The 24,654-nt window shown below is 55.0% G+C and overlaps 2 protein-coding genes and 1 long non-coding RNA gene across 6 annotated transcripts; 2 read left to right on the top strand and 1 right to left on the bottom strand.

The window, feature by feature from the left end:
• The first annotated feature begins 859 nt into the window (after window positions 1–859).
• On the top strand, window positions 860–15,798 carry Slc22a8 (solute carrier family 22 member 8). 2 transcript variants are annotated; one of them, XM_003467841.5, is made up of 11 exons: window positions 860–1,403; window positions 1,926–2,294; window positions 10,740–10,843; window positions 11,230–11,384; window positions 11,979–12,147; window positions 13,671–13,794; window positions 13,870–13,985; window positions 14,340–14,554; window positions 14,888–14,996; window positions 15,111–15,314; window positions 15,390–15,798. In XM_003467841.5, the coding sequence occupies exons 2-11, from the start codon at window positions 1,962–1,964 to the stop codon at window positions 15,487–15,489; spliced, it is 1,629 nt and encodes a 542-aa protein (XP_003467889.1). In that variant the 5' UTR covers window positions 860–1,403; window positions 1,926–1,961; the 3' UTR covers window positions 15,490–15,798. The 2 variants fall into 2 exon arrangements, with proteins under 2 accessions (XP_003467889.1, XP_005002906.1); XM_005002849.4 differs by having other exon boundaries at window positions 1,922–2,294.
• Window positions 9,970–17,623, bottom strand: LOC134470999 (uncharacterized). Its single transcript, XR_010040299.1, has 3 exons — window positions 17,286–17,623; window positions 11,212–11,645; window positions 9,970–11,019 (listed from the first exon to the last, which is right to left on the bottom strand). It is a non-coding gene; the product is annotated as an uncharacterized LOC134470999 (long non-coding RNA).
• A 2-nt stretch (window positions 17,624–17,625) lies between these two features.
• Window positions 17,626–24,187, top strand: Slc22a6 (solute carrier family 22 member 6). Of its 3 annotated transcripts, XM_063228283.1 has the most exons (11): window positions 17,626–18,604; window positions 18,692–18,946; window positions 19,148–19,251; window positions 19,424–19,578; window positions 20,295–20,463; window positions 20,748–20,871; window positions 20,953–21,068; window positions 21,920–22,134; window positions 22,216–22,324; window positions 23,422–23,625; window positions 23,726–24,187. In XM_063228283.1, the coding sequence occupies exons 1-11, from the start codon at window positions 18,578–18,580 to the stop codon at window positions 23,814–23,816; spliced, it is 1,569 nt and encodes a 522-aa protein (XP_063084353.1). In that variant the 5' UTR covers window positions 17,626–18,577; the 3' UTR covers window positions 23,817–24,187. The 3 variants fall into 3 exon arrangements, with proteins under 3 accessions (XP_063084353.1, XP_003467952.1, XP_023420065.1); XM_003467904.5 differs by having other exon boundaries at window positions 17,626–18,946; XM_023564297.2 differs by lacking the exons at window positions 19,424–19,578; window positions 20,295–20,463 and having other exon boundaries at window positions 17,626–18,946.
• The last annotated feature ends 467 nt before the right edge of the window (window positions 24,188–24,654 follow it).

Below are 24,654 nucleotides of genomic sequence, written 5' to 3'. Positions count from 1 at the left end.
AGGGGAGGTGACCTTGATCCAGGTATCAGGAACCCAGTGGCATCCGCCGGGGGCTGGGGACACCCGGATGCAGCTGTCCCCGCAGGGCAGTAGGGACTGTGTACTCTGGCTAGACCCCAGCAGCCTAAGGAAATAGCCGGGTGCCTTTGAACAGCCTTCCTCTGGGACAGCGCAGATGGACAGCCCAGGCAAACTGAAAACCAGAAAATCTCTAAGAGGGCAAAGACTCAGAGCAGGGGTCTCATGTGTCAGCCAGCCAATTCCCTGCACCTTAGGGTGAAAACCTTCCTAAAACAACCTTGGATAGTAATTTAATCATCCTTTGATGGCTGTATCTCACGCTGCCTAGGGCCTCTGAAGAACATCAATAATCTCCTTGGCCCAGGGAGTAAGCAGGGTGGAGGTACTGGACCTGCAGGGGGATCTCAGGGTACTGGATAGAGGTTGGAGCTGGATACACTATAGTAGAGGGGCACAGAAAGACAATGGGGACTCCCCCCAGACACCTAAGAGGATGAGAAACAGGCAGGCAGAGGTGACCAACATGATAGAGAGCAGTGGCTGACTTTCCCAAGGAGGGTCCCACAAACACACTCAGACCTGGAGGAGAATCCAGGCCCTGAGGCAAACACCACCTCATCCGGGTTGTGTGAGCCTAGATGTGACTCCCTGCCATCCCTCAGAATGCCCCCACCAGCTGAGACTGGGATTTGGTTTGGTTTGCCCTTGCCTATCGGTACTTTCTACACTTCAAGAAACTTGTTATATAATTAAAATCATGTCCAAAGAATAAACAAAACCACAGGGGCTGGGGCGGGTCCCCAGCAGCCGTCCCAGGGCTAGGAGATCCTGACTGCTGTGTTGTCAGAGGCTTGAGGACAACACCAGACACCCTCTGTCTGAGGCAGAACACCCCGGACCCACCTAGAAATGCCAGTCAGGAAGGGGCAGAATGGTGGAGCACACTGCCCCCTCGAGGTCAGGAGCTCCTCTCCTGCCACTAGGCTCAGCTCCTTGTCCCAGGATGTTAGTTCAGGAGGATCCTAGAACCTGGGGGTTCCCAGAAGACCCAGGGTGAGCCCATCAGGCCACCAGCACCGAGCCATCCAGGAGCCCCCAGCCTCAGCCTCTCCCCACCCCCAGGCTGCGCTGAGGCAGCCCTTTCTTCAGACCTGGGCCTGTTGGGTCCACAGCACTCTCCCTGCCGGATGTTAATCCTGCAAAGAAAGTCAAACATTAGCCTGGGAAGCAGCTTATGCCTTATATAAGCCCCCCTGGGGAGGCCCAAACACAGCTTTGTTGGAGCCAAGCAGTCCAACCCAGCAGCTGCCGGACCCTACCTAGGACAGAGCAAGGGCTCCAGTGACGGTTCCACCATTCCACCAGAGAAGACCAGCCACCAGGTGAGAAGGGACAAGGGTACCCAAGCCCTCACCCAGGCACCCCTAGGCCAGGCTCTGATTCCGTGCTATGGCCATCCCTACCCCGGATGCCCCAAGAACAGTTTGGGCTCTTCTGTGCCTTGATACAGGGACTCAGGCTGAGGGAAACACTGAAGCCAGAGCCTCCAGGCTCCGGGAGCCTCCCCAATTGTCCCTTCCCCAGTGCATCTGTCTGGAGCAATCAGGGAAATCCCCAACCACCTGGGGAAATCTGGGCCCTTCCCACCTCGGCAGCCCCTGGGCCCTGCCATCCCAGGCAGAGGCAGATGTGATCAGCCTAGCTGAGCATATACACATGCACATGCACACATACTCAGAGCTGTGCCCTTGTGTCCACACACCTGCAGACACCCTGCTCCTGCATGCCCCACATAGCTGGACACAGCCCCTGTCCATAGGTGAGTTTGTGGATACCTCCGAGTCCACATCTTCACACACATGCACACACATCAGATACACATACGTGCCCCTCTCCCCAGCCAGATCCCCCTGCAGCTCCAGCTCCTCCCTCGTGGCGCCATGACCTTCTCAGACCTCCTGGAGCGAGTGGGCAGCATGGGCCGCTTCCAGTACCTGCACGTAGCCCTGCTCGCCTTCCCGATTCTTGGCATGGCCAACCACAACCTGCTGCAGATCTTCACAGCCACCACCCCTGCTCACCACTGCCGCCCACCCCCCAACGCCTCTGAGGAGACCTGGATGCCCCTCCTGGACCCCAGTGGGAAGCCTGAGAAGTGCCTCCGCTTGGCACACAAGCCCAACAGCAGCATGCCCAACACCACCCAGGTGGCCACTGAGCCCTGCCTGGATGGCTGGGTCTACAATACCACCAGGGACACCATTGTGACAGAGGTATGTCTGGACCCCCACACCCTCACCTTGGGACTCCATACACCCTGTACCACTCATAACCAATAGGCTGTGAGACAGAGCTGGGTGGGCAGAACAGGTCAGGTGCCAATGTGCTGGTCTTTTCACATGTAACAGAAGGCTGCTGCAGCCTGCGCAATGACCAGCCCAGCACGGGGCCCTGTCCCTTGGTCCATAGCCTTGAGGCCCACTCTTAAGTCATGATGGCACCACACAGAAGCACAGCTCTATCTCTAAAGCCCTCTGTACCATGACCTATGGCCTGCCTGCTGGGCAGGAGAGGATGGGTGGACAGTGGAGAAGCCTCCCAGAGAAGTAGCCCAGGGGTGAGAGACCAGTGTTGGGCAAGGTGCCCTAGTCATAAGGAAGAAGAGGCAAATTTCATGGTGGGCAAGGTCACAGAGGGGGCACCTGGAACAGAGGCTTGAGCAACAGGGGGAGTGACCCCAGGGCCACCCTAGGGCATCATGTCCTACATGGACTCTCTGACTCTGTCATCTCCCACCTCTAGAGACTGTAGGGCTGAATCCATGACTCTGTGAGCTGGCAGGCCAGTAGAGACTGAGTAGGAAGATGAAGGCCTGGAAAGTGGTATATTCTGAGCGTCTACCTACTGTCAAGCAGTCTTCTGGGTTTCAGTCATTAAGCCTGTCTTCATCTCGCATTCTGGAGACTCAGGGCCGGGCTATCTGGTAGTACAGGACTGGTCAGCCAGGACCGCAATTTATAGCTAAGGCTGCTAACAGGCACAGGGATGTGTTTATGGGAGTTCAAGAGAAAGCACAAAACTTCCTGGAACAAGAAGCATTTGGGCAGAGATGGGTGTACCCACTTCCCAGGGTCCATGAGCCCTAAGGGTCCAAGTCTTGCCTCATGAGGCCTCAGCTAGCTTCCACAGAAAGATGGTCATAGGCAGCAGGCAGATGAGGAAACTGAAGCTCAGTCCAGTCCCTGACTTCCTTGGCGGGCAGGTGAGGCTTGAATCCAGGCCTGTCCACCCTCAGACCCCTGTTATTCTGTGTTAGGCAAGGATTCACTTCTGTACAGAGCGATTGTGAGGCACACACATGGTTCTGAATGCGTCACACATGCTGGAGGCCATCCTGCTAGTAAGGTGCAATTGGGATCAACACGCACCATGCTCTTCGCATGACACCCAGGGCTCCCGCACCCCTAGAATCCCATTTCCTCCCTCTGTCCAGCTCAAATGCATCTTGTATCCAAACATGAATTCACACAATGCCGGGTGCCTCTGCCAGAGAGCCTGAGAACACAAGCAGCCTTGGGAGGACACAGACCCAGCCTGGGGGCAGGGTAGCGTGAGGTATTAAGGCACTCCCAAGCCAGGAATTTCCAGCCGCCTGGCCGCCTGCTGCCCCAGCACCTGGAATAACGCAGCCAGCCGGGAGTTGCTCTGAGGAGTGGATACTTGTGGAGGGAACAAATGCATACTTGGGAAACCAGAGTGCTGGGGAGCCAGGGCAGGTGTCCCAGGGCAGCTGGGGCTGGGGGAGCCCAGTGTGTGGTAAGCTCAAATGGGAAGACACAGAAGCAGAGAGGGCACCATGCAGAAAGGCCGCAGCTGCCAGGAGTGGGCCGTTGATGCAACTTAGAGCACCAGAGAGGCCCGACCTGGGCAGAAGACAAAGCTGTGGCCTCCGTAATGAGGCAATGAGGAGCCATTGAATATGATGGCAGATGACAGGAGTACTTCAATGGCTCAGGTCTCCTTGACCTGAGGGTCGTTGGTAGCTGCAGAGTGGAGGTCAGATCTCAGGGAGCTTTGTTCTGACAGCAGGTGACGTGGTAACAAGTTGCCCCAGACATCGGACAGAGACAAAGTGGATAAATACCTGACAGACTATGGAGGTGGAGTGGAAGGGACCTGGTGATGGGGACAAAGGGCAGGGAGGGCTCAGAGATAGGCCTGGAATGGAGTCTCTCACCTCAGGAGGCCTTGCAGTGCATCTGAGAAGACAAAGGGAAAGGATTAAGCCTGCAAGTACAGAGCTCAGCACAGAAACAAACCCATGGGCTGCAGTCAAACTGTAGCCTCACCAGCACTGCAGCTGCCTGGTGCCCAGGCCCTGAGCTCCACACATGGGAGCTGTGTTCACCCTCACCCTGCCCTCTGCACTTGATACCTATGTTCCAATCCTGTTTTTAAGGATGGGGAAACTGAGGCATGGCCCCTGACCAATGCCTTGAATCTCTAAATGGTGACATGAGTCATCAACCTGGAACCAGGCCCAGCACCCATGTCCCCTAAGGCTACAGAGCTCCAGCTTTGATTGAGGTTAACTTGTGCCCTGCACCCAGGCAGAGTCCCCTTGGGGTCTCACCCAGCACAGGGTGGTGTCTCCACCACCTCTGCAAACCAAGGAGGCCCTGGCATGAGCCAAGTAAGTGCTGAGTGAAGAGTCATTCCCTCTCCTAGTGGGGTCTGCAGATTCCCTCATCTACACAGGACACAGATGTTGGTGGTCATGGGGAGCTGCTACCCTCCCGGGCTGCTCCCCAGGTAGGCTCCCAAGGTCCCCATGAGCAGTAGCTCAGCCTTCATGAGAGGCCAAGTATCTGTACTCCTGTGCTAGCTACACCCCAGTCTTCGCTCAACATCTGGCTGTGTGAATCAGCATCCTAGGCCCCATATGCCCTCTTGCACACCAGATCTCTCAAGATTATGTAGCAGTACCCAGGGGACAGAGTAGGAGCTCCCTGGGGACTCTGACTGAGAGGTGGGGACTGCAGGTGCTTGCTTTGTTGGGGAGGATAGGGGTAAGGAAGGGGGTAGAGAGAAAGGCAGGTGCCCTGTGTGGGACTAGAAGAACGAAGAAAGCAGGTGGTGAATTGGAGCCAGACAGTCAGAGCTCACATCCTGACTCTGCCAGTTACTGGGGACATCACAAAACCCAGACACTTGAGTTTCCTTGTCAATAAAAAGGGCTAGGAGAGTGGGTATAAGGATCAAAGGACACAGCACAGCAGTGGTTGGCGCTAAGTGGTGGCTGCAGCCTGGGAACAGGAAGGTAGTGCTTACAAGTGAGCTGGGACCCAGTGAGAGAGGAGCGACATTGCAGCCCTCCTTGCTCTCCACCTGATCCTTTCTGGCCTGGCCAGCCACACATGGGGCAGTCGAGAAGAACCAGAGGGGATCCCAACATGGGGTCCAGACAGGGGCAGAAGCATTCCCCCTCCCCAACAGCCTAAGCTCTCCTGGCAGGGAGACCACACATTCCTTTCTCATGGAGCAGAAACCAGGTCGGGATTTGGAGAGGAGCTTTGCTAGGACATTAAGAGGACACAAAGGCCTTTCTTGTAAGTCTGGAGAACAGGGGAACCTGGGTGCTAGGCCGTGAGCTCCTAAAGGAGACTATCGACCCCCATCCTCTGGGCTCCCATGGGGCTCCCAGAAGCCTTCCTGCACACATACCACATACATGTTCATACATACACATGCACACACACAGACACATCCACACACTTGCATATGCATAAATATATGCACGCACCTATATGCCCAAACACACATGCACTCACACATACTCAATGTATACATGCACAGTGGCATACACATGTGCAAGAGCACACAGTCCCATGCATATATGTGTGCACATATGTGTATATATACACCTCTGCACACATGTCCACACGTGCCCCTGGAGGACCTAGTGGCTGCTGGAACAGAGTCATCTCCACCTTGTATCATCTCTGTCGTGCCTTCTGATCTTTTCACTCCTGGCTGGCATCTCAGCCCTTGCCTTTTCTCCTCCAGCTTCTGACTCTCAGAAGGGACCAGGGACCACATTCACTGCCTTCTTGGCAGCCAACCTCAGGACCCTGTCTTACAGAGGCCCGTGCTCCTAGGTATGGTGCTAGCTCAAGGGCCTTCGATGACAAGACAATGATGAGGACATGGCCTCTGTATCCAGAGTGCCGCTCTATCCAGCCACCATCTGCTAGTCCAAGAAGCAAGCATTCTTGGACTGGTCCTACAGGTCCAGATGAAAAGACTGAGGCACAGAGTAGCCAAGGAACCTGGTCACGGACATATAACCCTAGGGGCAGGGCTTTGGTCCCCCAGGACCCTGGCCAGTCCTCCTGGCCCTATGCCCAGGACAGGGTCCCTCAAAGGTCCAAGGGTTCACAGGGGCAACAGTAATCCCCCAACATGGGACCTGGCTGTAAAAGGCCCAAAATAAGGCAACTGTCCCTTACCTAGACAAGGGCCCTCTTTCCCATATGCACAGGCTGCTTTCTGCCTTTTCTCTTCCGCTTCAGCCCCTATGCTTCCCACCTGTTTCCCGTTGCTGCTTGGCTGCTGAGCCTCTCTCATCTCCTCATGCCTGGCCCTGGCTCTGGCTGGCCTCAGCCTCCTCTGCTTGAGTCCTGCTGGGCCACCCTATCCCATGATGCTCAGGACACATCTTTCCACAGCAGCTTTCTTTGGCCACGCATCGATCCAGAGAAGCAGTGGTCAAGGTCAGGGACTCTGACTGAGAACCTGCAGGCCTGAGTGTGAGTCTCTGCCTTGAAATGACTGCACTGTGCTCAGACACGTGACCTGCCCTCCAAGCCTGGGGTTTTCTGTGAAACTAGGTGCCTACTTCCTCACGTTATTGTCACACTGTTTGGAGAGCTTTCTTTCTTCCCTGCTGCCTGCCTGGTACATTAACTGTTCAAAAAGGCATAGCGAGGAGCTCCTCATCCTTCCTCTCCTCACCTGGCTCCTTTGGGCCTCTGTTGCACTCCAAAGAAGGAAAGAGAAAGACCAAGAATGCCAATCTAGGACTTGGAGCAAAATGCCAGGCAGAATTGCCAACAGGTAACAGGCAACATGGTCAAGGCCATATTGAAAATCAAATGATGAGTGCTCTGCCCTCCACAAGTTTACAGAAAACAAGACAATAAGCAGCTAGAACTCCATGCAACCTGCACCCTTCTGGAGGTGAGGACAGGATGCTGGCATGAGAGAGAGCCCAAGGAAACAAGACCCACTCTCAACACCTGGCGTAGTAACCCAGGCTTCTGCTGGGAGTTTTCACAGTGGGCACCTCTTGGGCCCTTGCATAGCAAACCACACTGCAAGTGGAAAATTTCTTTAACTGTTTCCTGCTTTGGACACCACACACCGTGCTGAAATCTGGTTCGGTCACTGCATGGCATTCTCCCTGAACATGTCTCCTCTTCTTATGGAACACCAGTAGTGGTAGATTAAGGGTCCACCAGGCGGCCTCTCACATAGATACCATATATCAGCCTCCGCAGCTTGCCATCCCATTCAGTTCCACAAGTGTTCATTGAGCGGCCATCGACTAACCTTCATCCAGCTGATGTCCTCAGTGAGAAAAATACAAGCCACAAAAATGGAAAACTATGCAGCCCCTCTGAATTACAGAGAAAATGGAGTATGGTAAAGAGAAACGGATACCAGAGTTACAATTTTTAACAGGGTGGTCAGGAAGCCCTCACTGGAAAGATGACATTGAGTAAGGTCTGAAAGACATGGAGGTGCTGGCCCATTTGGACAGGACCTTCCAGACCCAGAATGGTGCATGTCACACTTGCAGAGCAGAAAGCATGCCTAGCATGTGTGGGGCAGCCGGGTGATGATGTCGATCGAGTAGGGTATACCAGGAGAAGGATGGCGGCAGAGCAGATCCTGGGCCTGGAGAGCTTTAGGGATTTGACACATTCTAAACATAACTCAAAGTTCACTCCAGGAATGACACTTCTTGTAAGTTGCTGAGGATTCTGGTAGAAGCCAGCTGTGACAGTTGTGCTAAAGTCTACGTTGTCTCAAGTCCCTTAGTGGACACCACGCCCCTGCAGATCTGGTCTCAGCCAGGGGGCAGGCAGCAGCCTTGAACTAATCCAAACAGGTTTCATGCTGACACATCCACGTGTGTTTGTGAAGCCCAGAGATCACACTGGTCCTGGGAGCCTACATGCATTCCTCGTCCCTTCCTCCTCTCCGACTCTCATTTCCACAGAGCCTACCTTCTCTTTCCTGCCTTCTTGCTTTTGTTTTGCTCCTTAAGTTATTTATATTTGAGGCTTCTCATTTTACAGAAGCCATTAAATTCACCTAGCATTATGTACATCTGTTTTCCTATGAATGACTCAGGTTTAGCTTTCTAGGTGGCGGAACAGTGCTCCACAGTGTGTAATTGCAGCATTTTCTTTGTCCATTTGTCTGCTGATGGACAGGCAGGCAGCTTCCAAGTTTTAACTATTGTGGCTTATGCTCGTATAAACATGAGTGTGTGCAAATCACTTATGGCACTAAATATCATGGAGATTGAGATGAAACTCTTAACTATGGGGTCAATCAGGATAGGCTATGTTGCTAACCCTAAAGAGTCAACAGGAATCCACAGCTTATAAGGGCTCCATGGTGAGAAGCATTTCAGGGTCCCCAGGGGTATCCATAGCACTTGGCTTCCAGAGTTCCATTTTCACCATCCCCACCAGTGAGAAAGGAGACAGCACTGAGTACAAAGGTGGCTTTCATTCTCCACTCAGCCACACGACTGTTTAGGGTGCCTGGAGGGACAAGTGAATTTCGACAGTGAGTCGCCTTCTCAATTCTCCAGAGTCCCAGAAGCCTCTGTCCTCCTCACATACCCTCATTTCCTTCTCTCTCCTGTCCCCTCCTTTGTCCGCACCCCACACATGCACAGCACTCAGCCACTTCACATCTAGGAGGGACTAGAAGGGCCCTCCAGGCCAGAAGCATGGAGACAATAGGTGGCACCAGTGTCTCTGTCCACACTGCCCTCCCTACCTTTGTTAGAGCAGAGTAGGAACAAGTTCCTGACCCTGAAAGCTTCGGTTCCCACATTTTCTCATTTTCCAGTGCATTCTTGGGAGGCATTTCTGATGGATACCATTCTCCACTTCATTACACCAGTAATCAGGGTGGCTGGAGCAAAAGGCTCTGCAAGGATTAGCAGGAGATTAGGCCCGACAGGTAGGTCCCACAGGGCCAGGCAGGAGGCCCGAGAGCACTGCCAACCCAAAGGGCACAGCCAGCTGGAGAGTCTCCTGGAGAGACGACAGCTTAGAGCTCGGTGTCAAACACCATTTGTCAAATCATCAGGAGAGAGGGTAAAGGCCCAGGGTGCCTCAGAAGGTCATCACAGTGAGACTCCGGGCCTCACCTTCCCAATCTGTGAGGCACTACATAATAAGGTCGTTGATGATTCAGAAAGTTAATCACAGAGGTGGTATACTTATAGCAATGTCTGGAGCCTCACAAGTCCTCAAACAGGACTGGTCATCACAGTTAGTCCCAGGGCAGAAGGGCTGGGCCTGCACTCTATGGCTGCAGTAGAAATGAAGAGATCCAGTTTCAGGAAATGTGAGTTAGAGATTAGAGATTGAGGGATCACAGAGTGGGAGAGGGACGAATCGGAAGGATGACCTCGCTCACCTGTGAAACCTGAAAAGTGAATTTTTAGAGCCAGACTAGGGAAGACCGGGGGAAGGGCTCCATTAGAAGAGTAACTTTGGGATCCATCTCACAGTGACTTCACAGAGCCCTCTGGGCTTCAAAATAACCAAGAGGACAAACTTCATGTGTGTCCCTCGGGGCGAAATCTCACATTGCAGTCGCAGACATCTGCTACTAGAATTTGTCTATTACAAACAAGACACGTTTTTAAATATTTATTTAAAAAGAGAGGGCACCAGTCACTTCACTTGGGATCTGCAAGGACAGGGGGTACGTCCCTCTGAGTCTGAGCCATGTCAGTGATGCCACCTAAGTGAGTTGTCAAGCAACAGCTAAGTCAGCTTGCTAGAGAAATGGGGCGGCATCTTGGGTATCAGCAGTCATCAGTGTCACAGGGACAGGAGGACAGAGGGGGACCAGGGGCCCTAGGGGTGCTGGTGGCTGTGCAGAGAGAAGGGAGTAGGGCAAAGAGAGGGGACATTAGGGTAGGGGGAGGACAGCACTGTCCACAACATTGCAGACAAGCCATGTAGCACACAGAGGGTCCTGCTGCCAGAGTGACAGGACCTTGTGCTGGTGTGGTGAGCATGGTGCATGCATTCTAGAGTCTCTGAGCGGTGAGATGTGGGGCACAGCTCCTTCCTAGGAGACCTTGCTTTGTGGGGTGATGAGAGGTGGAGGCAACACAGAAAGGACTGTGGCAGAGACTGACAGTGGGCACGGTGGGAGACAGCAGTGATGTCCCTTGGAGGAGGGGGTAAGGTCAAGGTGTGAGGAAGAGAAGAGGGGAGCAGGGAACTGCCAGGACATGGACAGCATAGAAGACAGGTCAGGCCAGAGAGCTAGAGGCCACACAGGCCCCAGGGACACTGTGTCACACAGCATGGGCAGGGGCCATAGGACGCAAGCAGGCAGAGGAGATCTGGGCCTGGAAGGAGGGTTCTGACCAGTGCCCATCTGGACCTCTGCAGTGGGACCTGGTGTGCGGCTCCGCCAAGCTCAAGGAGATGGCACAGTCGATCTTCATGGCAGGCATCCTGATTGGGGGCCTGACGCTGGGGAAGATATCTGACAGGTGAGGCTCATCTCTGCTGGATGCAGCGAGGGGGTATGGGGAGGTCCACCTGTCCAGGCCACCACCTATCCCAGCCCTCATAGCTGCAGCTTCTGGTCCCCCAGACCCGAGGTCCCCATGTGCTTCAACACAGCTGTGGGGCTGCTCCTTTGACCCCTGCTCCATGGTCAGATGAGCTGGGGATGGAAGAGGTCACTCATTAACTCAATGCTAACTGCAGACTGGTTGGAAAACAGCAATTACCAGCCATGCTGTCTGCAGGGCGAGTGATAGGCACCCCTTTGTCCTCGCGCAGCAGGCAAAAGTGGGGTCACAGCCCTTCGCCCAACCTGCAGAGTCACTGGTCTTGGCACGTGTGGCTGACTGACCTCCGTCCCTTGCTGCAGGTTTGGCCGCAAGCCCGTCCTGACCCTCAGCTTCCTCCTGCTGGCCACTTCTGGCTCAAGCACAGCCTTCAGCCCCAGCCTTCCAGTCTACCTGGTCTTCCGCTTCCTGTGTGGCTTCAGCATCTCAGGTGTCACCCTGAGCACCGTCATTCTGAGTGAGCAGGGGCACAGTGCAGGGCAGGGGAGCCCACCAGACTCCAGGAGTGGGCCCAGCTTGACCCCCCCATAGGATGCCCAGGGTATTGGCAAAGAAGCCACCCTTGTCAGGACCCCAGAGGTCCCACAAGCATAACAGCTGCCACATAGCAGCTGTGGCCAGGTGCAGTGATACATACCTGAAATCCCAGTTTCTCAGGATGCTGAGGCAGGAGGATCACAAGTTCTAGTCCACCTTGGGCAACTTAGCGAGATACTGTCTGAAAATAAAAATTAAAGCAATCTTGGGATGTGGCTCAAAGCTGGACACCTCTGGGTTCCACCCCCAGTACCTCAAAAATAAAAGCAGCTATGAATCCTGAGGACCCTCCTCAGTCTGGAACTTCATTAAGAACAGATTTGTGTCCAGTGTGCAGATAAAGGAAAGTCTGATGCCACCAGAGGCACAGTTGTCAGGATGGGAACTGGGGAGTAGATGCCCAGCGGCCCCCTCCCAAGCCTCGATGAGCTCTGCAGGTGGGGCCAGGCTGCTGGGGGGGGGGTGCAAGCTGCAGCCTTGGCATGACACTGGCATCCCCGGGCTCCTCCCACAGATGTAGAGTGGGTGCCCACCTCTATGCGGGCCATCTCATCCACAACGATTGGCTACTTCTACACCGCTGGCCAGTTCCTCCTGCCTGGCCTGGCCTATGCCATCCCCCAGTGGCGCTGGCTGCAGCTGACCGTGTCTGTGCCCTACTTCGTCTTCTCCCTGCTGACCTGGTACGTGACCCTTTCCTCTCCTTCCCAATGCCACAGGACCACCCAGGGACAGCCCATCCTGCCCATTCCCAGCCCTGGTTTGAGCAGGGAGATGAGGGGATCGTGTTAGAGGGGTGGACTGTGGGTCACTGGGCTGAACGGGGTTGGATCGGGCCGCTGGAGAGCACAGAAAGCCAAACAGCCCCAGCTTGGCGCGGCAAGCCAGAGTCTGGACAGATTGGCATGGAAGGACAGCCCTGCGTACAGAGGAGAGGAGACTGCAGGAAGAGGATGGTGGGGAGGTCTGGGAGCCATGTTGGAAGAGAAATCTACACAATCCAAGGGGCTGGAGAAAGCAACAGGAGATCCGTCATGGGCACAGCTCACTGTCAACAGCAGAGCCCAAACACTCTGAAGAAGGCAGGGAGCCCCCTGACTGCTGGAACCAGCATCCCTGAGTCACAGACGCACCTAGAAAATGTTGGGCAACTTATTGAGCACTCAGTAAGAATGCAGCTCCCTGGAGATTGTTTCCCCTAGTCTCTGGCCCCCAGCATAGTTGTGGATGGCAGCAATGTCATCCCCACAGAACAGATCAGGACCCAAGACTTGGAAGAAGACTTTCCCTGTGATGAAAGATGGAAGCTGCTACAGGGACAGCAGTCTGGGGCGCCCCAGCTATCCATAGCCACCAGGGTCAGGAGGTGACAGGTGGTTGCAGATGTGGCTGGACACACTCCTGTCCACTCTGACACACGTGTGTGTTCTCTGGGCAATGGGTGACACAGCCTGTTGCCTACTTTCATGGCCTGGCCTGGTACCAAGAGGCCCATTCCCCAGGAGCCACTGCTGTCAGAATTGGGGCCATGGGCCAGGCATTTTGGGGACGTTTAGGGGGATACAGAAGTGCACAGCACAAGTCAGGTCTCAGCACCAGGAAGCAATGTGCAAGCGGCCAGTGGTCTGAGACAAAATCACCAAAGTCCTTGCCCTAGGGCCTCCCAGAGCCAGGCCAAAGGTGCCCTCAAGGACCAAAGTGGAGCCACCTGCCTTGCACACCCACCTCCAAATAGCCCTCCTTTCTCCCCAGATCTAATCTCTACCTGCCTGGGAGAGTAATACAATGCATACACCCAATCCCAAAACCCACACACACACATATGCATGCGCACATACACATGAGTTGGTCCTGAGCAAGGAGAATCAGGGGCCCCAGTCCACTCCCCTATCCACAGCCTTACCCTGGCATCCAGCCCCCACTTCCCAAGAGACACAGGGGCCATGACCACAGAAGATGAGGGTGCGGTGCAGGAGCCCTGAATATACCACCCCTGCCCCAGCAAGATGACAATGACAAATGGATGGTGCAGAGGAATAACCCCTCTGGAAGGAGAAGGTGACAGTTACACCACCCAGGACAATGGCCCAACTCGAACCCCATAGAACCTACAGAGGGGGACCCCGGCTTCCAGGCCCCCACCCCGTGACTCCTCCAGGCTTTCTGGGAGCTCAGGGAGGAGCCACAGCACCCTGACTGCCCACAGGTGGGTTCCGGAGTCCATCCGCTGGTTGGTGCTCTCTGGAAAGTTCTCAAAGGCTCTGCAGACACTGCGGCGCGTGGCCACCTTCAATGGCAAGAAGGAAGAAGGGGAAAAGCTCAGCATAGAGGTAAGGTGGGGGGACTGGCCCTTCTTTCGGGTCCCCTGGTCACTCTGACCATACTTTCCTCCCCCACGGTCCAAGGAGTTGAAGCTCAGCCTGCAGAAGGACATCGCCTTGGCCAAGGCCAAGTACAACATCCTGGACCTGTTCCGGAACCCCACCCTGTGCCGCATTACTGTCTGTCTCTCGCTGAGCTGGTAACCACCGCCCTCCCTACCCACAATAGCCGCACAGGGCAATGGGCAAAGCCTAGAAGCAGGACCTCCACAGCCCAGTCCCTGGCAAAGGGGTCCTGGCCCACAGAGGAAGCAGGGACAGCCGATGAACCACCCCTTTCTCACGGACATTTCCTGCCTCAGGCTCTCGGGCTGTACCCCTGCTCAGTTACCTTTAAGGGTTGGCTGTGGGCTGCTCTGCTGTGACCACGTTGGCCCTTTCCCAGACACCCCATAGCTGCAGGCAGACAGCACCACTGAGAAAGAAGCCATTCAGCACCCTGGCACCGAAGGCGTCAGCCTGGCCACCAGACCAACCCAGCTCCCTGCCCTCAGGTTTTCTACTGGCTTTGCCTACTACAGTCTGGCCATGGGCGTGGAAGAGTTTGGGGTGGACATTTACATCCTCCAGATCATTTTTGGGGGAGTGGACATCCCCTCCAAGTTCATCACCATCCTCTCCGTGAGCTACCTAGGCCGGCACATCACCCAGGCCTCCACCCTGCTCCTGGCAGGCGGGACTATTCTGTCTCTGCTGGTGACACCCAAGGGTGAGTGGCTGGGAGGGCCACAAGGGGCTGCAGTGCCAATGCCCTGCACCATTCTGCATGTGGCATCAGTCAGTCTTCTGGAGAATTTGAGACCTTCTAGGGCACGGACGCATACAATAAAATATAAGTGGGAAACAGAGAATCAGAGATCAGAGGAAAAAATACAGCTACACACACAGCATGCAAAGCGTCCAGAGTAGCAGTGGGGTGTTACCTTCCAGTTTGGATTTGAGCTTCCTGGCAGTCAGAGGAAACAGGGGAAAAAGATGTATTAAGGAAGAACAGTCAAGTGCTTCTGAACTCCACGGCCCCTGACACGTCCTTGTCCCGCAGACATGTACATCCTGAGGACAGCGCTGGCTGTGTTTGGGAAGGGATGCCTGTCAAGCTCCTTCAGCTGCCTCTTCCTCTATACCAGCGAGCTTTACCCAACAGTCATTCGGTAGGTGTGCGGCCTGAGGCCAAAGGACACCGGGCTAGGTGGGGCATCCTCCTGCCTCTGCCCAGGGGCCCCAGCCCCTTAGCCTGACAGTCCTGGCCCTTAACCACTTTCCAGGCAGACTGGCCTGGGCATCAGCAACATGTGGGCCCGTGTGGGAAGCATGATGGCCCCTCTGGTAAAGATCACGGGCGAGGTGCAGCCTTTCATCCCCAACATTGTGTATGGGACCATGGCACTCCTGGGGGGCAGCGCTGCCTTCTTCCTTCCTGAGACCCTCAATCGCCCTTTGCCAGAGAACTTTGAGGATCTACAGAAGTGGTGAGTTTCCTGCCTCTGCCCACCGGGGCCCCAGGTGGCAAGCGGGACTCAGGCTGGTGCCACATTCTGTTCCAGGTGCAAACCAGCAAAGGAGACAAAGCTGGAGCTGGAAGCAGAGAAGGAAGCCCAGAAGACACCTCTGAAATCATGCACAGAGGGCCTGGGCCCCAGCTGAGGGAGGAGCCCACCTGGCCCCCCACACCGACCCAGCAAGGGCCTGCCTGCCATGGGCCCTGCAAAGGGGCCTGGAGGAGAGGGTCTGCACACCACACACAGCCTTCTGAGGGTGCAGTGAGACCACCCACCTCCTCTTCCAGGGCCTCAGCTACTGCCAACCCAGCCTCCCACCTGCCCTGGCCCTGCTGTCCCTTGGGCCCGCCTCTTCCCCAAGGTTCATGGTCCAGCCCTAACAGACAGCATCCACTTCTTGCCCTTAAACCTTCTTTTAGATGGGAAATTTCAATAAATGGCAATAAGGACTCAGGCCATGCAGCTCAGGCTGGGGACAGGGACATGCAGGCCACATGCCTGCTATCTGTGTGGCATGTGCAGATGTGGGAACAACTGAGCTGACACAGATGTATGCCCATGTCCGTGTCAGCCCACACTGGCGAAACCAACATCCACCTCCTGCAGGGCCTCTCAGATGCACCAGGCTAAGCTGCTCCATTGGGCACAGTCAGGGACTGCTCATGGGGGAGGTCACCCTGCTGTCTTCAGCCCTCGTCTGTGCCCCAGGTCCTGCAGGAGCTTGGCCCATGGCCTCAAGCTGTTTGTCCAGCTGTCCTCATCTCCCCAGGCCTCGGGCTCTTGTGTACCTTGGCATGGACACCACTCTCAGACATCTGAACCCCACCAAGCAGGACAGAACCAGCACAGGGCAGGGGGCTAAGCTGAGCCCCCTCAGGCCTTGTCTGTTCTCTTCTGTGCATGAGACCAAATCACCAGATGCTTCCACCCGCAGTCTAAACCTCCAGAGCCACTCTTAGGAACCCAACTTTGACATGAGACAGAGGCTAGAACAGGGCCTCCAGGGAACCAGGCCTCTGTAGACACCAAGGACCCTGGTGACTTAACACACAAACTGCATCCTGGGAGGCGAGGAGGAGGTTGGGCCTAGTAGACCCTCCCCCCACCAAAAGAAGGGTCCTCCCTCAGCCTCCATACCAGCTGATGTGCATGGCCTGAGTGCTGGAGCCCTGGCCAGCCCTTGCTTCCTGACCTGGCCCAACACTGGAGGGGCAGTCAGTGGAGCCAGGTTACAGAGGACAAAACAGCAGCTCAGCCAGCCACCAATACAGGACACAACAGAGCAGCATAGGCAGGGTCCCAACTGAGCCATGCACTGGGAGGCATGTACACTGGGAGGCCAGTGTACAGCATTTATCCCTGCCCCACTGGGTGAGGGCCCTGAGAAGACGCCTTGGTAGGCCTCATCTGTGCAATGAGGGGGTCACCATATGGCATAAATCTAGGGCCATGTTTCTTAATCCCCACTACCAACATGAGAGTTGAGGTGACTCTGGGCATTGATGCCACCCCTGCATCCAGACCCTGAAAGCCTAAAGCATCCACTTCTCCAAATGTGACCACCAAGAATGTCTCTAGTCAGTGCTAAGAGAGGCAAAGGCACCCAGGAGGAAAAGTCACTGCTTTTAGGGTAAGATGAGCTTGAGCATATTATCTCTCTAAAATCAATGTGATAGTCTCTTTTGTTTTGTTTTGTTTTCCTTTGCTTTGCTTTGTTTTAACCAGAAACAAGTAAGGATCCATAATTGTAGCACTCTAGGGCAGAAACTTCTCTTTCAGTCTTATTTGGTTCTTCATTTTTCGAGATTGGCTCTTACCATATTGCCCAGGCTGGTCTCAAACTCCTGAGCTCAAGCCATCTCCCTGCCTCCGCCTCCCAAGTAGCTGGCCCTACAAGTGCACACCGCCTCACCTGGCTAGAAGCTTCCTGACACTCCTTACCTGAATCAGCCCATTTGACACTCCAACCACTCCAGTGATTATCCCTTTCTTGCAGCTCAGGCCACCCAGTAACTGAGAAGTCAAGTGACTTGGTCCTGGTCACCAAGCCAGCGAGGGTGGAGGGAGGGTTTGAGTCCAGGAAGCCATTTCTTATATAACATACACATGGTGCCAGGCAGACACAGAAGGTGCAGCCTGCTCTCAGCGTCTCCAGTCCATGATCCAGCGAAACTCATCCAGAATCCCAGACCAGGAGCTGGAGTCATAAGAGGACTGAAGGGATGTGTCAGCATTGCAGCTAAAAATGAGATGAAAGTATGCTCACTACTTAAAAATAGTAGACAAGAGACATGACAATGGGGAAAATTAGAATCAGAACCATCAAGAAGGTGAAAGCTACTGGGCATGGGGGTGTACACCTGTAATCCCAGCACTCAGGAGGTTGAGGCAAGAGGATTATTGCAAGTTCAAGACCAGCCTGAACTGCATAGCGTGATTCCTAGCTCAAACAGATGAAAAAGAAAGAAAGAAAGAGAAAGAAAGAAAGAAAGAAAGAAAGAAAGAAAGAAAGAAAGAAAGAAAGAAAGCGGTAAAAGCTGAATGAGCACATTGACTTGAGGTCCCGTGCTTTGAGGGCAGCCTCTGACGCTGTGGTTCCTCCCCACTGCTGAAAACCTTCACAAGGTGCCAGGCAAACTTTGATTCTAGCAAGGGTCTTGGAGTATGTTCAGTGCAGCGTCCGAGACAATCCACATTTTTCAAGCAATATTCACTGATCTAAAGTTCAGGTTTTCTCTGGAAATCTTTCCCAAAGAGGCTGTTCCCATCCTGTCCACTAGAAAGGACACAGAGGCCACCACACTCCTCAGTGCTGTCACCTCACTACAAGGGAGAGGGCCCACTTTGTCCCTTTCTGCTCCCAGGTGCCAGCACAGCCCCTCTCCCCTCCCCTACCTCCTCCACCCTTTCCTGCCCTTTACACCTACTTGGAGAAATTCCACAGACACGGGGAGCCCACACAGTGTTAATCCTGCCCATCCCAAGTCACATTTTAACTCATCCTCTCTGGCCAAGGATTAAAAGCTGTCAGTGTAAGGGTCAGGGCTCTTGAGACCCCAAAGTGAGGAGCAGCCGCAGGGGAAGGGAGGGCCAGGGAGGAGGAGGGGCCCTAGACCACAGCCCTACAGCACATCGGCTGCAGACACAGCTGCCGGCAGAGGACAGAAGACAGACGGGGCAGTCCGCGGCCCTGGGACAACGTCGTCACCCAGCCCCCCAGCCCAGCCAGCTCCATGGCCTTCAACGACCTCCTGAAGCAGGTGGGGGCTGTCGGCCGCTTCCAGCAGATCCAAGTCACCCTGGTGATCCTGCCAATGCTCCTGATGGCCTCCCACAACACCCTGCAGAACTTCACCGCTGCCATCCCCATCCACCACTGCCGCCTGCCCCCCAACGCCAGCCTTGGCCCGGATGGGAAGCTGGGGGCCTGGCTGCCCCAGGATGCACAGGGGCGGCCTGAATCCTGCCTGCGCTTTGCCACCCCATGGAGGGAACCACGACTCACCAATGACACCACAGCCAACCTCAAAGAGCCCACGGAACCCTGCGTGGATGGCTGGGTCTATGACAATAGCACCTTCCCATCCACCATCGTGACAGAGGTGAGATTAGTGCTCCATCAGGAATACATGCACACACACATGCCCACAGAGAGACACCCTATACAGGTGCATGGACACACACACGCACACATGCACACAGGCATGGGAGCTGCTGGGTTGGAGAAAGAGCCCTCAGACCTGGGACTCGGGAACCAAGGAGTTGGGGACAACAATGTAACCTGAGCTCACCTTTCCCCACAGTGGGACCTTGTGTGCTCACACCGGGCACTCCGCCAGCTGGCCCAGTCCCTCTACATGGTCGGGGTTCTGCTGGGCGCCATGTCCTTTGGGCACCTGGCAGACAGGTCAGTGCAGGGTTTGGCCTGGGACAAAGCGGGTGGGGGATCCACTTCTCAGGGGGCTGCTTTGGGAACCCATTAGGAGGCCCCAGCCTCCTAATGTAGTCCAAGTCCTCCATGCCCTGGCTAGGGTTCACCTGGCCCCCACCTAGCCCTACTGAGCTCTTCCCTCCCCTAGGCTGGGTCGCCGGAAGGTGCTGATCCTGAACTACTTGCAGACGGCCTTGTCAGGGACCTGTGCTGCCTATGCCCCCAACTTCCCCCTCTACTGCACCTTTCGACTGCTCTCGGGCATGTCCCTGGCCAGCATTGCCATCAACTCCATGACGATAAGTGCGAGCCGACCCCACCCCACTCTCTGCCTGCCTCCTTCTGGGCCCCCTGATCCCTCATTTAGACAGAGACTGAGATAACCCTTTCAGATCCGCAGGTCACAGCATGGCTGAGACAGGGCTGTGCCAGGCCAGAGGGAATGATGGGGACTGAGTCAAGGGGGACAAGGCTATCTGAGACCCCTCCACACCCGGCTGCTCAGCCTGGGATAGTGTCTGCATCCTTGCAATCTGGATGGAATGTCTGCTTTCTAACATTGAAATGTTGTTTGTAATCATCACATAAGCCTGCACCACAGGACAGCTCACACACGTGTGCACCCACATCCATGCATACTCACACGCATGCACTTGCACAGGGTCTCTCAGATGAGAAATCTAAGTCTCAGGAAAGAGGAACAGATTTAGCTGAGAAAGGAACCCAGGACCTAAGGGCTCGGCTGGGACAAGACATCCAAGGTCCCATCTTTCCCAGGGTCAGGTGATTCCACAATGGAGAAATGTCAGTCAGGACAAGGAGCAGGGACATAGTGACCCTGAAGACAGGGAGCTCTGGCCAGGAGAGCATGGGGAAGGAGCAGGACTGCAGTGTAAACAGCCCCAGCTCACTCTCCCTTCCCCTCACACCCACTCTCCCTGGAACCTGGACAGCCTGGGCTAGGGTCTGCTCCACCCCCATGCTCAGCGCAATGCCCACCCTGTGCTGCCCTCTCACAGATGTGGAGTGGATGCCCATTCACATGCGTGCCTACGTGGGTACCCTGATAGGCTACAGCTACAGCCTGGGCCAGTTCGTGCTGGCCGGCCTGGCCTACGCCGCGCCACATTGGCGCCACCTGCAGCTCCTGGTTTCCGCGCCCTTCTACGCCTTCTTCCTGTACTCCTGGTGCGGGCCAGGGAAGTGGTGCTGTGGGACCCGGGGGAGGCAAGGGATCAGCCGCCTCTCCAGGCCCCCAGTACTCCACACACAGAGGTCACCCAAGCCAGTAGTGCACACACTCCAGTCCCCAGCCCACCAGGCACAGAGCTAGCTCTGGGGACCAGGCTCTGCCCCAAGGTTCTCAGGAGAAGGTCTCAGCAAGGCCCCCAACCCCAACCCTAGGAAACCCCCAAGGCCCAGCCCCAGCTTAGACCCAACCCAGTCCCACCACTGAACCTGCCGACCCACAGGTTCTTCATCGAGTCGGCTCGCTGGCTGTCATCCCGTGGGAGGCTAGACCTCACACTGAGCACCCTGCAGAGAGTGGCTCGGATCAATGGGAAGCAGGCAGAGGGGGCCAAGCTGAGCATAGAGGTGAGGACCCCAGATCTCTCAGATCAGAGCCTGGGACATCTTCAGGCTTCTGCAAAAGGCCTAAGCACCCCCTATTCCCAGGTGCTCCGGACCAGTCTGCAGAAGGAGCTGGCCCTGGGCAAAGGCCAGGCCTCTGCCATGGACCTGCTGCGCTGCCCTGCCCTCCGCCGCCTCTTCCTCTGCCTCTCCATGCTGTGGTAGGCTGGGTGCGGACACACAGATTCACTGATACATGGGGGACCACCTACCCCAGGGACAGAGCTGGCAAGGAGATGCCAGGAAAGGGAGGAAGGGTCCACTGATTTGCTATGCAATGGTACAGCCACCACCCAAGGATGTCCCAGGCCAAATGCCTAGTAGCACCAACTGGGTCTTGGTTCCTCACCAGCTCTGCTCCAATCTTACCAGGCCAACGGCCTCCAAGGTAGCAGAGCACAAACCACAGGATCCTGCGAAGCCCCAAGGGTAACTGGTTCCTGATGCCTGCTAGAAACAGACATACAAGGACCAGCACCATCTCAAGGACACACTGGCCCAAGACTACAGACCACAGAGCACCCTTCCCTATGCATACACCCACCTTCTCTCCATCATCAAGTCCCACACTGGAAAGAGCAACCTTGCTTCAGCCCAGGGTTCCCTCAGTTGTGGATTTGGTGCAAAACTTCCGTTCCCCTTTGTGAGCTCCTAATGTCTTTCTAGAATGCCATCCCAGCACCACAGACAGGTCGCAGACATGCTATCCCTCCCCAGCACCTTGGTCCTGAAGTATGACCTGGACATTGACCTCCTCCCTCAGCCTGGCATCAGCAGATAAGATAAAGACAGAAACCACATGATTCTTGGACAGTGACTGCATGAACCAATATATGGGTACTTGGTTTTTGGGAGGCTGGGGCTCCAGTGCTCAGGGCCACCCTGTTGCTCAAGTAAGCAACTATGTGTGCACCTAAAATCCAAAGAGACATTACCAAGACATCCAGCTGGTCATTCTGTTTCTTACCACCCCTTCATAAGCTTCCTAACCAGCCCCTCCTTCCCCTGCTAGGTTTGCCACCAGCTTTGCCTACTACGGGCTGGTCATGGACTTGCAGGGCTTCGGGGTTAGCATCTACCTGATCCAGGTGATCTTCGGTGCTGTAGATCTGCCAGCCAAGCTTGTGGGCTTCCTGGTCATCAACTACCTGGGCCGCCGGCCAGCACAGGCAGCCTCCCTCCTACTGGCGGGCATCTGCATCCTAATGAATGCAGTGATTCCCCGGGGTGAGCATCGCAACTTGACCCACCCTGAACATGGTCCTCCTCCCAGTCCCATTCCCAACCTGTCCTCTCTTTGCTCCCCAGACCAGACAATTGTCCGCACCTCCCTCGCTGTGCTAGGGAAAGGGTGCTTGGCCTCCTCCTTCAATTGCATCTTTCTATACACGGGGGAGCTGTACCCCACTGTAATCCGGTGAGTGGGGAAGGGGGAATGGCTGGGAGAGACATCATCCTGCACAAAATCAGACCCCGCACCTATGGTAGCCACTCAGTGTGTAACTCAGGTCTGGCAGTGTGTGGACACCTGGCCTCAGAACTCCAGAGGTCCCCAACTAAGGCATGGTGGGGAGCAGTGACACATTTCAGAAGCAGAAGGGAGGGTCCCCAAACACAAGGTAGAAGCTGTACCAATCAGAGCTATGTCTTAAGCCAAGTATGTGTAATGAAAGACATCAATACAAAAACATCCTCCCAACAACAGGAGCAACGCTGACTAAAGGACTACAGAAATATGCCAGCCCTTTGGAGCCTAAAAATGAGGGAGGTGCTTAAGAAACTTCTGCCTATTCTGAGAGCCAGACACAAATTTCACCAAGATATAAAAGAAATGCCAGATTTCCCTTGGCCGTGGTCCCAGATGCTGTGTCCTTGCAAGATCCAGGAAAGAGTGCTAATGTAAAGTACTCACCCTGTGCAAGGTGCTGTCATGAACTTTCCCCAGGATTAACTCACCTATCTTCACGAGCAGCCAGTGATGCAGACACCACCATTATTCCCATTTCATGAATGCAAATAGGAAAGCACAGAGGTCTGGTGACTTCTCCAAGACTACTCTGCCAGTGAAGTCACGGAGCTAGTATTTGAGCCCCAAACAGGCTGCTCTCTGAGGCCACATCTTGCCTCCTCTCCCTACGAATGCTTCTCACATATTCCTAATGGGTAGAGTCCCAATCTTTCCCAGGAAGGACCCTATCCAATGGTTCTGTGTGGGGCTGGGGCCATGAAACCCCAGTCATACAGGTAATCTGTTAGCCCTCAACCTAATCCTCTCAACAAACCTCCCATTCGACAGCTCAGGAAACTGAGACCCAAGAGGGAAAGGGACTTGCCCAAGGTCACACAGCAAGTTAAGGGCTAACACAAAATCCAGTCTCAAGACTCCCAATTTCCTCTTTAAAATCATCAAAATAAGGGTCAAAACTCCTGCTCAGATATGGGGAAGGGCGGTGGCATAGGACAGGGTTGGAACAGTATTCTGGCTGTGGCAAATTCCCAATCCCCAACCCACAGGCAAACAGGCTTGGGCGTGGGCAGCACCTTGGCCCGTGTGGGCAGCATTGTGAGCCCCTTGGTGAGTATGACCGCTGAGCTCTACCCCACTGCACCTCTCTTCATCTTCGGTGCCGTACCTGTGGCTGCCAGTGCTGTCACGGCCCTGCTGCCCGAGACACGGGGCCAGCCACTGCCCGACACTGTAGAGGACTTGGACAGCAGGTAGGGCCCTGGGCCAGGCCTGCCTCCTGCCCTACACAGCCCCACCAGACTCTCCTGTCCGGCCACACACTCAGAGATCTGCTTCCCTCCCTCCCCCCAGGCGGGCAGGGAGACTGAGGCAGCAACAGCAGGAACAGCAGAAGCAGATGATGCCACTTCAGGGTGCTGCGCAAGAGAAAAATGGGCTCTGAAGACCAAGGCAACTATGGGCCCAGGCCTTGTACCAGGAGAGGGTCGCCACATGGGATCTGAGTGGAGTCTCCTCTCCGAGGCCACTGACTTCAGCTGGGAGCCACATGCTGTGATCCCCACCTCCACCTCCTTGCTATCCCAACCTTCCTGTCTCCCACAGTTCACTCTGGCACTTTACAAAAGTCTTTGTTGGCTGGGGTGGAGTCTCAGTGCTCTCGGAGGCTGAGGCAGGAGGACTGCAAGTTCCAAGCCCACTCTCAGCAACTTGGCAAAAACGTGTCTCAAAATACAAAATAAAAAGGGGATCAGGATGCAAAGGTCCTGCACTTGATCCCCAGTACTGTAAGATGAAAAAGAAAATTCTCTCTTACTTCGGCTCCCTCTTTCCTCCTGCTCTAATTTAAATATTCCTGAGAGTTTTAGAGAAAAACCTCATGTCCACCCCTTCCCAGAATTGACAAGATAGCAAACTGAACACAACCAATCAGAGGGTGATTTCAGGCTCCTCATCTTCTATGAGAGCCAAGGAGGAAGTGAACCACAACTCAGGCCATCACAGCTAGGGACACTAAGTCCCCAGGTAACAGCAGAGTCCAGACCCAAGCCAGCCACCACCTGCGCTCTATGGCTGGCTTCCTCCTCTAGCAGCTGCTCCCAAGAGCTACTGCTGGACAAGGCCAAGGAGGTGAGGGACCCAACCCCCAGCTACAGGTTAAGCCTCCCCCCTCTCATAGTCTTCTTGGAGAAACACCATTACTCTCCCTGTTTACTGCTAAGGAAATCAAGCCTTCTAACTGCCTAGGTTTGCACAGCCAGTGGACTATGGCTGCAAGATTA

Source organism: Cavia porcellus, unplaced genomic scaffold, assembly GCF_034190915.1.
Source record: "Cavia porcellus strain 051 isolate PalLab524CR breed Dunkin Hartley unplaced genomic scaffold, mCavPor4.1 scaffold_17, whole genome shotgun sequence".
Lineage (NCBI taxonomy): Eukaryota > Metazoa > Chordata > Mammalia > Rodentia > Caviidae > Cavia > Cavia porcellus.
Note: the sequence above shows the minus strand (reverse complement) of the source record. Positions and strands in the feature narration are given on the sequence as shown.

Coding starts and splice junctions, on each gene's coding strand:
- Slc22a6 (XM_003467904.5), top strand. CDS start 18,578: ATGGCCTTCAACGACCTCCTGAAGCAGGTGGGGGCTGTCGGCCGCTTC. Junction 19,252..19,423: donor TTTGGGCACCTGGCAGACAG/GTCAGTGCAGGG, acceptor TCCCTCCCCTAG/GCTGGGTCGCCGGAAGGTGC. Junction 20,464..20,747: donor GCCTTCTTCCTGTACTCCTG/GTGCGGGCCAGG, acceptor GCCGACCCACAG/GTTCTTCATCGAGTCGGCTC.
- Slc22a8 (XM_003467841.5), top strand. CDS start 1,962: ATGACCTTCTCAGACCTCCTGGAGCGAGTGGGCAGCATGGGCCGCTTC. Junction 13,986..14,339: donor GTCTGTCTCTCGCTGAGCTG/GTAACCACCGCC, acceptor CCCTGCCCTCAG/GTTTTCTACTGGCTTTGCCT. Junction 14,997..15,110: donor CTTTACCCAACAGTCATTCG/GTAGGTGTGCGG, acceptor ACCACTTTCCAG/GCAGACTGGCCTGGGCATCA.